The 20,368-nt window shown below is 38.2% G+C and overlaps 1 protein-coding gene across 2 annotated transcripts in view; it reads right to left on the bottom strand.

Annotated features, from left to right (window-relative positions):
* Positions 1 to 217: 217 nt before the first annotated feature.
* The window catches only part of LOC110350117 (uncharacterized), a 36,831-nt gene continuing 16,680 nt past the window's right edge, over positions 218 to 20,368 (bottom strand). The window contains exons 5-6 of one of the 2 annotated variants that reach the window (XR_015439857.1): positions 4,393 to 4,452; positions 218 to 489 (exon numbers count right to left, since the gene is read on the bottom strand). Coding sequence is in view for 1 of the 2 variants with exons in the window: in XM_087183288.1 (XP_087039414.1) it covers positions 13,576 to 13,637 (62 nt within the window). In the remaining variant the exon portion in view is untranslated. Of the gene's footprint in view, positions 490 to 4,392; positions 4,453 to 13,404; positions 13,638 to 20,368 lie in introns of those variants that run through there. The other variant, XM_087183288.1, reaches the window with a different exon arrangement.

Here is a 20,368-nt window from a genome sequence, read left to right as displayed (position 1 = left end):
CTGGCGACTCAGCAGGAAGCCAGGGGCAGGCCCAGTGGAGTTGTGTCTGGATGCATGAACAGGAGGGGTGGAAAGAAGGGCCTGGAATATCCTCTGATTCTCCTGAATGAAAGAGCTCTCCACCCTCCAAATTGGCATGCCCAAAGTTTACCCATTGTTTAAATGCCATCTGCTTCCTACAGCTTAGATAAGTCACACTAATCATTTTAATCCAGAACTTGTACATATCTGTCTTTTATTTTTTAGAGAAGGAGAAAGAAGTGGAAGGCAATAAGGACACACAAACCTTCCCATGTCCTTGACCTGGGAACAAAGCACCAGTGAGAAAATAGTACAAAGAAAGGTTCCTATCCAGGAGGCTTCAGAAGGTGATTCATCCTCATTATTAATCTGTTCAGCTTTTTCCAGTAAGGTACATCCAAATGCAAGGAGACGGTCCAGTTGCAAAGCCCATGTGTAATCATTGACAGTGCTCCAAGAAGAACTTTCCTACGCAGAAATAGAGTTTACAGGAAAACAAGTTAAGGTTGGGAGAATGACATTGCAAAACTCACCCTCCCAGAGAACACCAACAAGGAATTTGTTCAGACAGGAGGAATCAACAGATTTTTCTCTTCTCCTTTCTCCCTTCCTCCTTTCTTTCCAATCTTTTTTATCTTCCTGCAATTTTTACACTCAACTCATCACTTCCTTTTTTTTTTTTTTTTACCATTCTGTCTTCTCTTTTCTTGAATACAAATCCATATCTTTAGATAACCTTCCTGTAAGAAAGAATAAGTTCTTCCTCCGCTTCTCATTTCAAGGCACACTGCCTAAAAATCACTGGAAAGTAGATTCAGTATTTTCTATGGGCCCTTAAATATATATTTGCATTTAGGTAAACAGAGGCACCATTTTGTAGTAAAGGAGCATGTGGTGGGTGGGTGTGTGTGTGTGCACGCGTGCGCCTTTAACTGGAAAAAAAAGAAGTGTTAACTATTCAAGATCCATATAAACACACTCTTATGAGGTTCTCCTAGAAAGAAGAATTCTAGGAAGCAGGTCTGCTTTTGATAAGTGTAATGATTGCTGAAAATGCAATGCAGAAAGCAGGAGAGATAAACTCAAAAAAGGATTTAAAAAAAATATATAAGTTCTGGGCTGGGGATTTAGCTCAGTGGTTCTGGCGCCTGCCTTGCAAGTGCAAAGTCCCAAGTTTGATCCCTTGTACAAAAAAAAAAAAATATATATATATATATATATATATATATATATATATATATATATATGTTCTGTTATTAGGTGATGAGAATGGACCAGAAGAAGATTGCCATTGAAAAGGTGGTTTATGATGTTCACATATTTGAGGTTGAGGCACGTGATACCAGAGAGGTCTACATGGGAAAGAACCAGAATCAGCCAGCCGGCAGGGGAAAGCAGAAAAGAACATGATTAAGAAGCTTCGTGGTGATTTCTATGGAAAGGATCGGAGGAGACAAGCTAAGCAGGTTTAGGATTGGCTGGTTTCTGTAGTTTTGGTGGTCTCTAGAGCACAAGGCTGACCTCATCTCCTACTACCTGGTTCTGGAGTGATTAGGAGGTTGTAATAGCGGCCCACAGTATAAGAGCCCAACAAAGTGAGTGGCTGACAAACATAAAGAAACACACTCTTCGGTGAATCCTTTACTGTCTCTAAGAATTGACCAGCCCTGGGACTGGCAGCCCCTCTGGAGTCAACAAACCCTGAGATGTCAATGCATCATTTTAGACATAAGGTATCCAAGGTAAGACTTTTCGTGGAGAAGAAATAAAGGCATAGCTGTAAGTAAAGGAATAAGAGACAGAGTGAAGGGAACAGCTGTGTGAGTGCGAGTTTCATGTGGGTCAAAGAACGAGAGACAGGGAGAAAGAGGGAGGTGGAGACATGGAAGCTGCCAAAAGGGATGGAAAAGTTGGAGAAAAAAACAAGTAAAGAAACTTCTTAGAAGGCTTTGCTACACAGCAGACTTGCACACCTTCCTTTATTACATTGACATGATTCAAAACTATTTTTGGATTTGCTGAGAGACTGATGTAATACATGTGACTGACCTAGGATACCACACTCTTATCTGTTTTGTGTCAACATTCAAGTCTAGTACATTTGTTTTCAAACTTTTATGGGCCATGGACTCTTTCGTACAATTGAGACATTATACAGAAATCCAGTACATAAACACGACAAGCAAAAATACTCTGGCTGGAGATGAAATTTTCAGGTCCTACCGGCTCAGCTCTTCTTGGCTCCCACCGTAGGCTCTTGGGCAGCCTGGGCCCAAACACCAGCATGAAAAATGAAACTGCAAATGTTCCCTACATGCAATTTGGAAACCTTTTCCCTGGGCAGTGATAAACTCACAGACTGCCAAACACGTGCACAGGTCTACGCTATGCTGGAGAACAAGTTTGAGTTAAAACGTGGATCCAAGAGGTGGCCTCTTGTAGTCACTCTAAAGAGGCTCCACCCTGGAAAGGACCCACAAAGCTGCGTAAATGGAGTACAGGGAGAGACTCAGAGAATGTGCTTTCTCAGTTACATGAATCTGTGTTTGAAATTGACCACTGATCCTTGGCAAATCACTATACTTCTATGTTTACTGCAGCATAATTCACAATAGCCAAGATAGGAATCAATGTAAGTATCAACAGATGAATAAAGAAAATGTGGTTTATATACAATGGATTACCATTTGGCCCACAAAAATGTAGAAATACTATCATTTGGGACAACATGGATGAACCTAGATGATATGATGCTAAGTAAAATAAGCCAGGCACAGAAAAACAAACACCACAGGTTATGGTTTGGATAAGTGTCTCCAAAGGCTGTTGTCCCCAGGTGGCACTATTGGGAACTGGTGGAACCTCTGAGAGGTGGGGCCTTGTGGGAAAGTCCTTAGCTCACCAGAGGGGATTATGGGATCCCAACCCCATCTTCTTTACCTCTTTTGCTTCCTGGCCATAAAGTGAATAATTTTCTTCACCACATGCCCCCCACCACTGCCATCTAGCAGTTCCATCAAAGCCCCTACCTTGATCTAGAGCATTCAAAATTGTGAGTCCAAGTAAACATTTTTCCTTTAAAGTTAATTTTAAAGATATTACATTATAGTAACAGAAAGCTGACTACTACATCACATAATCTCACTCAAAAAGGTTAGGAGTGTAGCTTGGTGGTAAAATGTGTGCTTAGCATTTGCAGGACCCTGGGTTCAATATTCAGTACCAAAAATTAAAATAAATAAAATAAAATAGTTGACCTCTTGAAGATAGAAAATATAGTGATGCTTAACAAAGGTTAAGGAAATTGAAAGGAGGACATTGATCCAAAAATATAAAACTATACTTAAATAGGAAAATCTTTAAGAGATCTATAGTATATCACAGTGATTATAGCTAATTACAATAGGGTATCTTGCAGCCTCAATAAATGGTGAAAGGAGATGTAACTGTTCTCACCACACACACACAAACACACAAGCTATATGTGTATATAATTGCATATGCAAATTAGCTAGATTTAATCAACTCACAATCTACATATACTTTAAAACATCACATTGCGCACAATAAAAAAATAAAAATTTATCTATCAATTAAAAAATAGATGAATAAAGTACCAAACACACGTGCACAAAATTACTGGAACCTATGGGCCTCAGTTTCTTAGTCCTTAAAGTAGGATGGATGTCATTAAAACTACAGAATGATGACCAGAATCAAACCAGAATATGTCCTCACTAGAGGTTTAGTCTTGTTCTGTAAATGTAGACTATTATCAGCATCTATTTAGTATTATCCCTCAAAAGAATTAAGCAAGTCATAGCAATCTGGCTTCAGTGAGACTTTTCTAGCTCTCAGAGATGTACAAAAATCCAATGGGTTATGAGATGGTGCAGGATTGTCAGATTTGGGGGTTGTTTAAGGAAGAATTTGAGTCTACTTCACTGAGATACTGCCAAGCAAGTTAAATGATCAGATGATGGGTAGAACTACAGAATTTTCCTAGGCCTATTTAAATCATGAGGGTCCAAGTGTTGTGGTTCTATAACTCTAATCCCACCGGACAAGACCTTCTGATGTTGAAATTCTGTAAATGTCTGGTTTTGTAACCCAGTGCTGATGAAGGCTCAGACCCATATTTCTTGCAGGCAGGTTGAAGGTAGAAAGATGGGAAAATGGAGTTGGCAGGTACCACTCTGGGGATCTATCAGCTTGTCTTGCAAGGCTGCCAACTCTGAAATCATTCAGGTAGATGAAACGTCCTGAAATACTAACAGGTCACAGGTAATTGATGCTTCCCAACCCAATTAGAACATAATTTGGGGAAGTATGCTTTTCTGAAGAGGTTCATTAGGCAAATTCCACCCTCACCTCAATTTTGCAGGTCAGGAAAGATGGATGGGCCCAGTATGTAGGCACTTGACTGATGCCCTGGAGAAAGACAGATGTATTAGATGGGACACAAATCACTTTCATCTTTGGAACAGCAAGTCACTGGCAATGAAGTCAGTCTCTAGGTACACTCACTCACACATGAGTGCCTTAGGGAAGGCATAGTGAATGAATGCCACCAGCCTCCCACCATGCAATCCTAAGATTAAGAGGACTTTAGAAGTCTTTAGTGCAAGTAACTCTCAGCTTAGGAATGAGTCCCTTACACAAAGATCTTGACCATGGGTCTTGAGCAAAAGCAGGGTAAAAGACTTCCACCTATACCAGGAAAACCATCCCCCTTCATTATAGAGAGTAGCTCCTAGAACATACTCTACTGACCTCTGTGTTCTGATTCAAGCAAAGCTTTGCTAGGTGGAGTTAAAACAGACTTTTTTTATATTTGTCTTTTAGCTACTTTGATGTTCTCTTTTGGTTTCTCTTCTCAAGAGAAAACACTTAGTTCTTTCAAAAGCATTTGATAGTAGGTACTTCAAAGCTGCTCTTCAAAGCGACTCCTGGTCTTTGGGTCATCACCATCTTCTTTTAAATTTTTATTTTTTATTATTTATGTATCTTCTTCTTAGTTGACATACAATAATTACATTTATGGAGCACTGTATGATAATTTAATATATGCATGATATGTGTCTAGTTCAATCAGGGTCATTACCATTTTCTTATACAAATGTATCTCCTAATACATTTATCTTTGTGTTTGGAAACTTCAAACTCTTCTCTTCTAATTTTTTATAAAATATATCATAGGTTGTTGCAAACTATGCTACTCTGCCCTACTCTGTTGCAAACTCTACCCTACTCTGCTGTGGAATGCTAAGCTTTTCCTCCAATCTAGTTGTACTTCAGTACCTACTATGGTATTAATCGACCTCCCTTTAACTTCCTGCCCCCCGGCCCCACCCTTTCTAGCCTCTAGTAAACACTATCTACTCTCTTCTTTTTTGATACACCTACTTCTGAACACACTCTTCTTGGCATGTCAGTTTTCTAAAGTACGGTGTGTCAAGCTAGAGACAATTCTTCAGTATCACCTGGCCATTGCAAAGTTGAAATGACCTAGTTCTTTCATTTTGGCTACTACATAAAAATACCCAAATGCTAGATATCTTTTATGGAATGTCATATGTGCTACACGTATGAAAATGTTTTAATCTTTAATACAACTCTGTAAGGGAGGGATTATCTTCATATAACACATGAGGAAACCAAGGCATGGAATAATAATAATCTAGTCAAGGTCATTTAACCATGACTAATTTAGGATTTGAATCTAGAACACTCAGACTTTTAGCCACCAGTCTACTTTGTTTCTGAGGTTAGTCACTACATCATTGTCATTTTATAATAAGTTTATAACATTTTACAGTTTTACAATAAAGATGCTATATAAATAGTTCTGTAAACCTCAATGTGCAGCCCACATGATAGATTCTCAGGTTAGATTAAATTGATACTAAGTTTTTAACTTAAATATTATAAATAAAGTACAGGAGTTCATGTGTCTCTTTAAATTTTATTTGGGTTGTTTCTACTGATCATTCTGCCCATTGAGAAAATTTAGTTTTTACTTTGTCACCTGATATGTTTGCAATATCTATACAAATACTTGTATTGACAAGAACCAGTCAAGGACAGAAACCTATATCTTATCCAGGTAATTTTAGCGCTCATTCAACCACTAATTTATGCACCTAGGGACTCTAGCACAGTGGTTTGTCAACCAAGATGATCTTCAGAATGAGCTGGAAATCACTGTGATTACCAGACCCCACCTAGGACCATCTCAATCAGAATTTCTGAGATAATAATAGATAGATAGATAGATAGATAGATAGATAGATAACTCTTCTCGAGATTCCACTCATCTTTCAAGTTATTTATACTGACCTAATCCACATTTTTCTAACTTGTGTGGAATATGGAAAGGGAAACTTAACGAAGTCATTTGATGAAAGCATGACACATCAGACCTTGGATCCTCCTGTCTCATATACTCAAAAAAAAAAGAGAAAAGAGAAAAAAGAGACTGCTTTAATACATAATTTATAAATATTTAAATTGGTTAAACTCAGACTTACTTTGCAATACTTGATGAAGTTCAGGATGAATATTTTTACAGTCATCAATGAGAAATAAATGTTTAATTAAAATTATCGATTAATTTTTGATTATGTAGAACTATGCATAATTTTACAAAAGAAAACACAGAAATCTGGGAAAACTAAGTGACTTTCTCAGAGTCTTCCAGAATCAGTGGCAGAATGTGAATTAAACTGAAAATGATAATTTGAGCTTATTGCTCTTTCCTATATATCATGCTGCACCTTAAATTTGTACTTGGCTTCAGAATTCATTCCGGTTTTGTTTGATTTACTACATATCAGATGGCCTTTCTTATTCAATTTTGCTTTTTCTGATGCAAAAATGAATTTGCATTCATGGAGCACATGTCACGGAATAGTAGAGTGATGAGTAGGGGAAAGAAAGGAAGGATTTCAACTACATTCTAAACAATGCAAAGTCAGGTTCAAATTTAAATTATTTTGAAAAAAATCCACAGACACAATGTTAAGTTAAAACAATTGAGAAGACAGTGAAAAGTGATTTGGATCACAGACTTTTCTTGGTGGTCTTGGATAAATTGATAAACTTTTACAAGAATCTAGATTGCAGTAATCTTGGGAACTGCATTTTGCTATGGAAAAGAACAACTTTAATAAAATAAATGACCATTGTAATGATTTTAAAAAAACTATATCTAAAAGTCAATTATTTATTTTTTTCAGTGTTTGAAATTAGATCCAGGTCATCACATCAGCTAGGCGAGCTCTCTACCACTGAGCTACACCTCCAGAACTCTTACATCAAGTTTTTTAGAGGGAAAACTAAAGAAGAAATAATATTACAAAACCACACTGTTAAAATGAAGACCCATTTATATTGTTGAGAGAAACTTTTCAATGTAAGACCAGAAAATATTTGATTAAGAAAACCATGTCTATCCATTACTGTCCTAATGATGATGTTTGTGGTGGTTAATTGATTGGATTGTCAGCCTCGATGGGAATGCCTCACTGAGTTGAGTCAGCATAGTTCTAGGCATGGAAGTCCCACTTAAAGAAGGTTGTTGTTCAAATGGTATAAAAGGAGAATGGGAAGGAAGCATTTCATGCTGATTTCCCTTGGAAGATCTTTTTTGCTGCTGATTTTCATTCCAGCTGCTTTTCTTTGGATAAGTTTCAGCTGTTCTTTTTGGCTGAGCTTTGGTCTTTGCCTTCACCAAGGATGGCTGCTGTTCTCTTGGGAGGAGCTCTGGTCCTCGCCTTTGCCTTCCCCTTGAGTATTGTCTTCTGGCTCTTGCCATAAGTCTTCAGCTTCCAGCAATGGCCTTTCAGTTTCCCAAGGCAATCTCTAGCCTCCAGCACCAGCCCTTGGGCTTTCTAGCACACACCTTTCAGTTTTCCACCAAGATTCCTCAGCCTCCTGATAGAGCCTTGCACCAGACACTGCCTGGGATATAAGCCTAGTGCATTGACAGATCTCTTGCACTCTTCTATCTTTGACTCTGTGGGCAGATATTGTCAGCTAATCTTGTAAATTTCTGTGTCCTGCATTAAATCTGTTTTTCTTGCAAATACTGCCTACAACAATGATAGTCACAGTAGTTACTGAATTCTCATTGTATATCAGATACTAGCCAAATTCTTCTTATGTATTCTCTTATTAATCTTTACACCACACTGAGGAAGCCAAGACAAGGGTCTCAGTTTACAGAAGGCGGTAAATGTTCTCAAATGTAGTATGACAGTAGTGTTTGAAACTGTGCTTATTTTGACACGAGACCCAACTTTAAAACATTGAAAATAATTAAGTTGCATAACAGAGAAATAACAAAGGCTTAGCACATATTTCTATTCTTGTTATTTAAATTTAGGACTGTAATATACAATGATATGAAATTAGCACACTTGTGCTTCATTTTCTTATCACTGAAACTATAAAAAGTGATAACTGATGGAAAATTATTATTTTTAAAGTACACAGTTAACCAATATTCCTAATATGCACAAACAAAAGTAACATTTTCCTACATGGCACTACAATTATTTTAATGACTATCTCATGGAAACATGCTCCCATTTCAAATTTTGGCATTCTATGGACATAATTGTAAACTTTCTCCAAAATTATCCATTATATCAGTATATCTTGGCATGCAATTGCACTTAGTATTTTTACCGGCTGAAAGATGGCATTCCACACTTTTCTGGGACATTATTTTCTGTTATCTAATTCCAATAACCAGGGAAGGGAGGGTATAGCTAATATGTATTAGATATTTATTAAGCTTTAAGCACTTGCCAAGCATTAACACCTTTCATCCGCAAAACCCTGCAAGGTTCTTTGACAAGAAAGGAGAGATGTGTAGTTCAGAAAGGCTAAAAAAATTATTCCCAAGGTCACCCTGTTGGTGAGTAACCATGACTTAAATCTCTTACCATGAACTCATCCATCTACTGTAAGCATCTCTGAAGTTAAACTCAAGGCACAGAAAACCATATGGCATATTTAAGGCCACACAGCAAGTCTATGGTTGTTTCAGGTTGAAAGTCGAATTTGAGACCTCCTGGATTAGGGACTCTGCATTATTGATACTTCTTTTTCATAGACATCCTAGATGAATTTTAATTGAAACAATGGATTCCTATCCAGGTTGCTTTCTGAAATACAAATTCCAAAGGAGAAAGTGTCAAAAACATGATGTTTTCCAGATCATTTCAGAAAGTGAATTTGTTGGCCTACCTCTAGGAACACATATGCAAGAAACAATGAGCATGATACTCAGTGTATGGATCTTGGGGGAACTAATTTATGCAGGGGCTGGGAAATGCCCAGAAGGTCTGCACAAAAATTATGGAGCATCCATGTATGGGAATCCTAGTTATTGAAGCCAACAAGCCCACCCTCTGTGCTCCCTCCTTCTCTGTGCTTTTCCAACAAGATGTGCTAAGCTGAACAGAGAAAAGACACCAGAGAAGAGCAGCAGAGAGGTTAAGGCAAAAGAGAGTTTTCCCTCCAGTCAGCGCATTTTTGCTGTACTAGTTATGGTTCCTCCCATTCTCACTACCTCCTCCATAACCCTTAGCTCTCACATGGCCACTACACGAGCCTCCTCTTCGTCCCTGAATTAGTCATAATCCTGCCAACCGGGGCTCCACGCCAGACAGCAGCAAGAATAACTCTCTTTAAAGCTCAAATTAGAATCTGCCGCTCTCTTGCTGGAAACCTCTCCAGTCTCCTTTGTCCACAGGATAAACTTTGAGCTTTCAGCATGGCTCTTTGGACCCTGCACATCTGGTTCCTATTTCTCCACTGTATCTTTCCTTCCAAAGGTTGGCTGCATTTATCAAGGCTCAAATTAGGGTGAGACAAGTGAGGCACTCACCTTGGGAGCAAACTGGAAGGGATGCCAAAATACTGAGTAATCAAGATAAATAACATAGGAACTCAATATTTTTAAAAAGTTGCAATCAATGCAAAGAAACCCATGATGAGCAAAATATCAAAAATTTAAATAAAAATTTCTCTGCCAAGCCATATTTGAGCCTTAGGCAAAAGAAAGAAATCAGTAATACTGATTCTGTTTTTATTTAAACTTTTGATATTTTATTCATCATAGATTTTTGCATTGATTTTGATTTTTTAAAATATTAACTTCAGATATCAGCACCATTCCTGTCTGTAAGATCTACAATATGATAGTATTAGATTACAAAAGACGTAGAAGACATGCAACAAAGGGATTTTTAAACTTTCTTTTGGTTGAGAGGGGAAAGAGAGAGAGAGACAGAAGGAGGAAGGGAGAGAGAGAGAGAGAGAAAGAGAGAGAGAAAGAGAGAGAGAGAGAGTTAGAATTTGGAGGGCAAGAATGGGATAATTTAGCCAGTCAGTCTAGAAGCAAAGCACTGGCCTGGAAAGGACACAGACCGATTATTAGTTAGATTTTGCCACAATTTCCCATTTTTTTTCACGTTGTGATTATAAGGGTCTGAGAAATGTCACTGACTTTCATTGTACAGGTGAGAAAAAAATGAAGTGTGTGGTGAGGATAAAACACAAAGCAATGCTGAGCTAGAAACAGGGTCTCCTGAATCTTTGCCTGATCATTAATTTATTCATTCATTCGGTTATTCATTAAACCATCAAATATTAAGTGCGGAAAGATAAAGTTACCAGATCAAATAATAGGACATTCAGCTACATTTGAATTTCAGATAAATAATAAGTAATTTTTAGCATAAATGTATCCTAAATATTGCATGGGGCACACTTATCCTGAAATCTAGTTGTTGTTCTCATTCTTGTTGTTTATCTGAAATTTAAATATAACTTAGCATTTTCTATTTATATTTATTACACACAACAACCTTACTACAAGGCAATTTATATAAGGCTAAGCACCAGGTACTTTACAGGGGGAAGAGGACACAGTGAAAATAAAATATGTTCTCTCATTATCCTCATGGAACTTACAGTGACTGAGGAAGGCATTAACTAAAAGCACTGCACAGAAGATTTTAAGTAGTACATTATGATAATTTCTTATGAGAAAAAGTAGAATATAATAGTAGCAAGAACCTGATCTGAGACATTAGTGAAAGCTTAGACAGATGGATCAATGTGTATGGGATGATCTTGAGCTGGGAGGAGTTAGACTGCTAGAGGAAGGGAGAGAAAACATTGTCACTAGACTCTAGAGAAAGAAGAGGAGAGTGGCCAGAAGCTGGAGAACTGGGCAAGGATGAGGTCATATAGAGCCTCAAAGACCATCCTCAGAAAATGCTGGGCTTTGATCCAGGGGAATGGAAAGTCATGAAGAGCTTTTGGTTAGGAATAGAGATAATGAGAACTGAGTTGTTTAAAGATGCCCTGGTTAGCAGCAGAGAATGTAGCACCCAGGAAAGGTCAGGTATCTGTTATTATTTGAATTTTTAAAATGTCCCCCAAGAGGATCATGGGTTCAGAATGAGGCTTCTGAAAGGTGATTGGATCATGAGGACATTAACCTCATCAATGGATTAATCTATTAATGAGTTCATGGATGAATGGGCTTTTAGAGCATGAAACCTAGCTGGAGGGAGCAGGTCATAGGAGTGTGAAAATACACGGAAAATATATCTTGTCCCCAAACCCTTTATCTTATCTTAGGTGCTCTCTCGCTCGCTCTCTCTCTCTCTCTCTCTCCCCCTCCATCTTCCATGTTGTGAGCCACTTTGCTCTAGCACATGCTCTGTACCATGATGTTCTGCCTCACCACAGGCCAAGAAGCAACAGAACCAAGTGACCATGGACTAAAACCTCTGAAACCATGAGCCAAAATAAATCTTTCCTCCTTTAAGTTTTTTGCATCAGGTATTTTGTCACAGTGTTGGAAAGCTGACAAATACAAGATATGTTAGGATGATAACGATCTGATGGTGAGAATGATCATGTCCTGGAGCCAGGTACAGAGTGAGGCCAACTGCAGCACCCTCCCCATTACCTTGGACTGTCAGCAGAGAGATAACACTGGTGATTATAAAAATGGAAAGCAAAGGATAGATGCAGGAGAGACTATAAAACTAAAATTGACAGGACTATTTCAATAACTGCCTTGTGATTGAGTAGAAATTAATGTCTGATGCCTTCTGTAGAGAGAGAAAAACACACACATTATGCAACTGTTTAAAAATTGCTCTTTTATGTTCTCTTAGCTCTTTTAATGTCATCAAATGTCACCTCTTCTGATTGTGTGCATGTAACATGACATGTAATTAATCCTGCAGGTAGCAGGATGTGTAATTAAGCATATATGCATGGTGACTTGTAATTAAGCATACATTTATTGTGATGTGTGCATTGGTGGATGCTTCCTGGTATGTGTAATTATGCATGTGTCAGATGACATGAAATCATAACTCCTTCTGTGAACAGGATAAGGTCTCAACTTCCATCGCGACCTGTTAATTGGTATTAATCTAACTCTTTTGGAAAAACGTCTATGGTAATTGAGCCTGCTCTACTCTGAAGTATGAGTTTAAGAATTATGCATGAATACCAAGAAGGTAGCTCTATTTTCCTTCAATATATTTTCAGCTGCTGTTTATTAATCATCCGAAAGATGACACTGGGGTAATTTCCAAACAATACACTCTGTATAACACAATGTTCCTATACAGTCCACAGGATGACACAGGTTATATAATAGTCCTTCCTGCCAATGAAGGCAGGCAGGTTTGAATAAGAAAGAGAATATTTGGTAGTCTTTGGTGATCTTCAGACAGATTTTAAGCCAAACTCTGTCAATGGAGCCCAATGTCTTACGTACAATTATTTTTGGGCGTTAGAATGAACTGAGTTCAAGCCCTCCACCTGTCATTATTTAACTCGGTGGACAAATTACTTGATCCCTTTTATCCTTTTTTCTTACTTGTAAAATAAGAAAAATAATGATGGCATCTTCAAGTTATTATTAGGATTAGGCAAGTTTGCATCAAAAGGCTTATTATGAAGTAAGAGTCACTTGTTAGCTGTATGAACTTTATACAGCACATTATCTGATTCAACCCTCACCATAATTCACAACACAGATATTGTCATTCCATCTTACAGATGAGAATGTATAGGTCCAGAGGAAGTAAACTGTCACACAGCTATTATCAAAGGTAGGAGGAGATCAAATCCAGCTCTGCCTTACTATAAATCCTATGCATACTGTCTGGTATGCTTTTTTCAAAAAACATAAGACTTTGTTTTATTATATAGCATTATCTTAGTAATACATCTATATCTATTATCAATTTATTTTTATATGTTATATATAGATATATAAAGAGACAGAAATGTGAAGGTTTAAATTTTTAAAATTTATTACAGTAAAAGACACATTGCCATTCATCCCCCTCAGAATACTCCTTCTTTCTTTGAATATGCTTATCCAATCATTCTTGCCACTTTTTGAAGAAGTTCTGAAAGTCTTTCTTGCCTCTACAAGGTGTCATCAAAACTACATGAATGTTGCTGCTTCGTGCCACCCAACAGAAAAGGAGGCTTGTAAAATCATTACAGTATGTCTTCATCCACTTTAATCACTGGAATTGGCACCATGTGACTTCTGGACCTTCCTGAAAGCCAAAATGACCAAAAAAGGTAAAAATTTTAAATTGCCTCAAGATATCAAGGCAGCCACAATAGCTCAACAAAAGACACTCATGAAAAAGGACTTCCAAAGCTGCTTCAGAAAGTGACAGCAATGATCAGATAAGTATGTTAAAAGTGAAGATTAGTATTTTTGAAGGGCATTATTGACAATGTGTCTTTAACTGTAATATATTTTTACTTAAACATACATCACATTTTTTTTTTTTTTGGTACTGGGGATCGAACTCAAGTCCTTGCACTTGTGCAGCAGGCAGCGAAACCACTGAGCTAAATCCCTGGCCCCATACATCACGTTTTTAACCACACCATTTAAAGAGACCTAAATAAGAGTTCAAGATCCATTGCTCATGACTGGTGTGAACTTAGCAAGTTATTTCCCCTCTCTGAGCTTTGTTTTCATCACCTGTGATATAGACTTGTTAATACCTTCCTCATAATATTATTGACATTATTAAATACAAATTTATACACAATAATGTGTTTGTTAACTTGATTGGCTTGGTATGTGCCTAGGAGGTTAGCAATGTCCACTTCTGAGTATGTCCGTATGGGTCATGGGGCAGTGACTTTGCAGATTATATCTGGTCCCTGCCCCTCCCTCTGTGGCTCTTCCCCTATTCTCTGCTTCTTCATGCAATGAGTTGAGTAGCTACTATTTCACCCTCCAGTCATGCTTTTTCTGCTAAGATCTTTCTGTCTAGGAGCCAGTCAGCTATGGACTAAAACCTCTGAAACCATGAGCCAAAATAAACTTCTTCTCCTTTAAGTTATAGGTGTCAGGTATCTTGTCCAAGTAATGCAGAAGCTAAGCAACACAAATAGCAACCACAGGACTTGGCATATAAGATGTACTCAAAGGGAGATTATATTAATAAGTCTTTCTCTTCTCCATCTTTATAGTCTCTTGTCATCTACCATCTCTGCATGGAACAAAGTAGTCTACTCAGTAAATGTGTGCTGAATTAAGTTGAATGAAATATTTTACTGTAAACTTCCAGGTCTGGAAATAAAATTTTTTAGCTCAAGACTTTTTGAACAATGGAGCTAGATTCTCCTAGATGAAGAAGGTTTGTTGCTGCTTTGTCAGCCTGTTGGGCAGGAGATGGACAGAAGAAGAAAGATCTCCCAGGTTCCCAGTTCCCTGGATATCCCAGCCCTACACTGCCTCTTTCATCCCAGCCTTTTGATTTCACTGCAAAGCTGCCAACATCAGACAAACACTGTCTCACACACTCGGTTATTATGTCAGCAGTGAGACATAGGGCTTCAGAGTAACAGGAGGCTGTCATGAGGCTGAAATGTTTTCTGTTTGAACATGAGAAAGGTTTTACAGGGAATAGGGAGGGGAGAAACATAGGCACCTGATGGATCTTGGCAGCTGATTTCATTTTCTTGTCAGAAATGATCTTCCCTCTAATGCTAATGATGGAAGAGCATTGGGAACTGGGGAGGGAAGGTAGCTTAAAGATCCCACCCGGATGGCACCAGCAGACTTACAGAGATAGATGAGAACAGGAGCCAATGAGAAGCAGTTCAGCTTAAGCCATGGTCTCCACTAGTCATCAACTCAGAATACCCTGGTATACCTCTAAGCTTCATACCTTTCAAGACCCTGACCAGAAAGACTCTGGTCAGAAAGTTGACAAACTTCTGATTATAGGAAATAACTAGATATTCACTCTCTTTATTACTCATTTTTCACCATTTTATTGAATCCCTGTCTTTCACTCTTCCCCTTTGATATCCTACCTTGATGTTCCTACCTATAACACTTGATACTACCTGTCTAAGAACTTTGATTAGTTCTATTGCTCTGGCATTCTCTACTCTTAGATACTTTATCAGATGTATTAAGAAGAGAAAGAAACTTTCTAACATGTGCCCAATATTTAAGCTTAGATGAGATACCCTATACACACACACACACACACACACACACACACACACACTGGAACCCATACCCTTCGGAAGTGATGTTCTAATCTGGATGTCAAACCTAGACATTCAATGGGTTTCATTTCACTGGTGAGCAGCTCAGTACTTTGAAGCGTATCTCAACCTACACTCCTTCTCCATTATGGATTCACATCTGACTTGTTTGGATAAGCTGACTTGAAAATTCTGTTCTTTAGACCCCACTATTTAGCTTCAATGAAACAGGGAATACTTCACCTCATCATATGAGCCTTATATACCAGTAACTACTAGCAAAAATACTTGGCATTGGAAAACAGCCACATTGGCCAAGGGGTTTCATTAATAAAATATGAACTTTGTTCCCCCAATTTCCTCTTTTTCTTATGACCTATTGAGCAGAAGATTCCTCTTTGGTGACTTCCTGAAGATATGAGCAATGAAACAGTAAAACCTTAGCCCAAAAGCCTTTTAGATGCCTTACCATGGCTTTGGAGTCCAGCAGTGGAACTCATCCATTTCTGAAACAATTTATATGGCAACAATTATCTTAATCTGGTTTGTATTTTGTTTGAATTGGTCTCTTAGTTACTTGTCATGGAGATAAGCATGCCATCAGAGATAGAGACCTACATATATGATTTATGTAGAAATCAGGATCAACGAGATAGCAATTTGAGAAAACTGATTCAGATTTCAGGAATGCCAAATGAATCAACAGATAAGTGCTAATTTTACACACAGGGCTAGGACCTACATTAGACAGCAAGTATTCAACATGGATAAGGACCTCCCACTTCACCAAGAAGCCTCCAGTGTCATGGAAAGGAAGGGACGTAAACAGATCCTGAGACAGTATGATAGGAGCCAGGTTAGGAAACACAGGCAGGGCTTAGTGGAAAGTATTCTGACTCTTAAAGGACTAGTGGAAACTAAGTGGTGGAAGCACAGAAACACTCCAGAGAGAAGGGCTAGCATGTGCAGAGGCAAGTAGTTGAGATTAAACACGGTATGTATAAGAAGAACTGAATGGGGTCAGTTTTGTCTGAACAATGGTCCAGAGCAGAATATAAACAAGAAAGGGAATGTAGCAGTGATGTATGCAGGCTCCAGAATGAGAACATCAGAGGTAAATCTGAGCTCTGCTATCTGTTGGTTGAGAATTTTGTGTAAACTTTCTCTCTTCTCTGAGCCTTAATTTCCTCATTTATACAATGAAGCATCATAACAATTTCAACCTTGGGAAGGTGTAAGGATTCAGTGATTTATCACATCACATATACAATAGTTAGAAATCTATCAAACCAAAGTGCTGGGCTGGGAATTTAGCTCAGTGGTGCCTGGCCTGCCTTTCAAGGTCCTGAGTTCAATCCCTAATACCGGAAAACAAACAAACAAAAACAAAATAAAGTGCTGAGCAAAATGGCTGGACTCATTGGACAGAAAACGGGAGGTGAATAGAAGCTTTGAGCAATGAGGGTGGCAGAGCTCAACTCCTAAGGGATTTTATTTTGTTTGTTGTGTGAAGAACTAAGACTTCTACTCTGCCCATTTAGAGCTTGTCAACTAGTAAGAGAAAGACAATTAAAAGAATGAAATAAATGCATTGATGGTGGACAGAGTGGGTGGTAATGAGAAAGCTCAGAGGAAGGTCCTCTAACCCTCCCTGTGGGCATCAAGGAAGACTTATAAGAGGAGATGAGGATGCAGAGAAGTCCAGGAGGAGATGATCCACTTGGGGTTTGGTCAAGGGCTGTAATGGGAAAGAAGTATCACTCAACAGGTAATAACCGTCTATAGTAAGTTAAGACAGACAGAGCTTCGTGTTCTAGCACAGAAATTCCCAACATCCAGAAATTGGGTAGAGAAAAGCCTTTGAGCCCTTTAGTTTCTAGAATCATGTACATATTTATAAGCATTCCTTTGCTGTTGGTACTTTATTAACCACATTTGTTTACTTCTTCAACATTCCCCAAAGGTCATGAAATTCCCTCTTTCATAGAAGTGTTTCTGGGAGGTCAAGTGATTTGCCTAAGACCATAAAGTAAGAGGTAGAGTAGAAATGTGAATTCTAAGTTCACCTGACTTCAGTACCCGGATATTTAACCATTCATTTCAGATATTCAAACTTCAGGTAAGATGCTTTCCTGAGAATGTTTTTTACTCAGATGACAAGGGAGTGAATGATCCAGATGAGAATCCAAGGGCAGCCCATAAAACCAGTCTTTTTAAAACTTATGTTCAGTCAAGCAAGGACAAAAATGAAACAATTCTTAGCATACTAGTGAGTAGGCATACAAATGCATGCAAATGTTTGGGCATGTGTATACACACATTATCGGGACTTTGCTCCCTTTGCTATTAGTTGACTTAATTTGATAAATATGCATAGACCGAAGATATATCCATAGACAAACAAACAGACTTACATATATGCAGAAGGACTGATAAGAGAGAAAATAAAGCCATCCCAAATACCCTGGTGGTTGGCTCTAATAAAACAGCTCTGTTGGAATAATGCAGTTCCTGAGAGATGGGGTGTTATATGGTTAAATGCTTTTACAGTTCCCCATTAAAATAAGTGGATGGAAATTCATAAAACATTGGTAGCATTAGAAATGTGTTCATTCACAGCTCTGCCCAGAATATTCAGTGGTGGCAGCATGGCTGGCCCAGGCAAAGGCAGCATTTTCAGATAAGTACAACTTGAGTCTGGGATATCAAATGGCCAAGCAAGCCTGCACTAAACATACTGAAAAAAGAGTTGTAGAGTGGTGAGGTTGAGGGAAGGATTTCATATTTCCCTATTCCTGTGCCCAACAAAGGTAATTCAGACAAAGGAGATAGATGTACCATGGCATGAGAAAAATGCAGTCTCCAGACTTGGTATTTTCGAACTGCTTCTTTCTCCCTCCAACCACGACATAATGAGGACTTGACCTTACCACTCAGTTTCTATCACCAATTAATTGTCCCAAGAATGAACATCCAGTCACAAAAAGCTAATCAGAATCTTTTCCTAGAAAATCTTAACTCCTGCTACAGGAAGCAACCTCTTTCTGTTGGTCAAGTGGAAATTCTCAGCAAGTGTAACCTTTCTTCTCATCGTGGCAACAACAACAACAACCAAAAGCTTCCCAAGAGACCAAAACTTCACAAAAGAAAAGCCAGAGCAAACAGATATTCACACCTTGTAACATTCTAACCTTTGATTTTGGTCTATCATTTCGTAGAAGCAAGTGAAATAATAAACAAACTCACACTTTTTGCCTAGGCAAATTTGTCTTCAGGAAAATGTTGCCTTCAAACACATTTTATTTTGTATTTTTCCTATATTATCTAAAAAATAATAGTTAATAAATATATGCAATGTTCACTGATCATTTTCCATATTATTTTGCTAAGTTCTTTCATGAACTTTCTTATTGAATCATCAAAGTAATCCTTTAAAGTTATTATGTTGTCATTCTCAGTTTAGAGATAAAGAAGTCAGCTCAAAGGAGGCATTACTCACTAATTTCATGTGTTTGTTAAATAGAGGGACTGAGAGTCAAATAAGAATGAGTCCCATGCTAACTCTGTTGAGTTTCGTGGTTGTTGTGTAGTTTTGATACTGAGGAATTGAACCCAGGGCCTCATGCATGCTAGGCAGGTCCTGTACCATTGAAATACGTCCAAAACCTAATTTTTAAAATATTATTTTGAGGCAGTCTTACTAAGCTGCTCAGGGCAGCCTCAGACTTGCAATCTCATTGTCTCAGCCCTCCAAGTAGCTGGGATTACAGGTATGTACTACTACGCCCAGCTCCAACTCTGTTTTCTTAACCAATGGGTTCCACTTTCTCCCTAAAACACCCTTGAAAATATAGACCAATTATATCCGACTGGTATTTAACTGTTTCCTAGCTCTCCCCAGACAATCACTCGATATTTTGTATATCCTTACCATCAAACATCTGTTGACACTGCCACCTATACTGTCCCTGTCCTAAGTCAGGACCAAATCACCACTTTCCTGGGCTACAGCCTGTTAGTTGATATCTCTGACCTGAGTCTTTGTCCAGGGAGATTTGTCTCTTCACGGTGAAAGTCATACACTTCTGTTTTCTTTTTGTCAAATGCTATTTTGATCACGCTACTACTTTGCTGGAGAATCTTCAGTGAAAACACATTTTATACCAGATCAAGGTAAGTTTCTTATAAGACATTCAACAGTTTTCACACTCTGGCCCCACCCCACACGACCTCTCAGGACTAATTTTCAGCAAGACTCCAGAACACTCCCTGTACCCCATCTACACTGGAACAAAATTTCCTTCCTATCGTAATGCATTTTTCTTGACTCTCTTGTCTTTGAGCTGTCTCTGGCAAAGCTGAAGTTTTCACAAAATTGTACATTTTCTCAGGAGGCCTAGAGCTGAATCCTAGGTATTCTAGCTCCCCATCTCTACTTGCTATGATTATTCATTTTTGCATTTTCCTCCCAACATGTTTGATGGGGACATTGAGCTGTTTGATCCCTAAAATTCTGTTCTTCCATCTTTAAGAATGAAGATACTAAAATCTTCCGTCATTACATTATCCCTGGGATGACAAATGCTATTGTTTTTTTGACTTGCAAGACTATATTTTTTCATATGCCACCATCTTTAAAGACTTTGACATGGCATGACATGGGATATACACATTTCATAATATGGGAGAGAAACATATGACATCTATAGCAATTTCTAGAACAATGAGCATTTAGGAAATGTCCTAGCAAGAGCTGGGAGACTCT

Source organism: Heterocephalus glaber, unplaced genomic scaffold (assembly GCF_053883595.1).
Source record: "Heterocephalus glaber isolate CG9 unplaced genomic scaffold, H.glaber_assembly_v1.0 deba00001479, whole genome shotgun sequence".
NCBI lineage: Eukaryota > Metazoa > Chordata > Mammalia > Rodentia > Bathyergidae > Heterocephalus > Heterocephalus glaber.
Note: the sequence above shows the minus strand (reverse complement) of the source record. Positions and strands in the feature narration are given on the sequence as shown.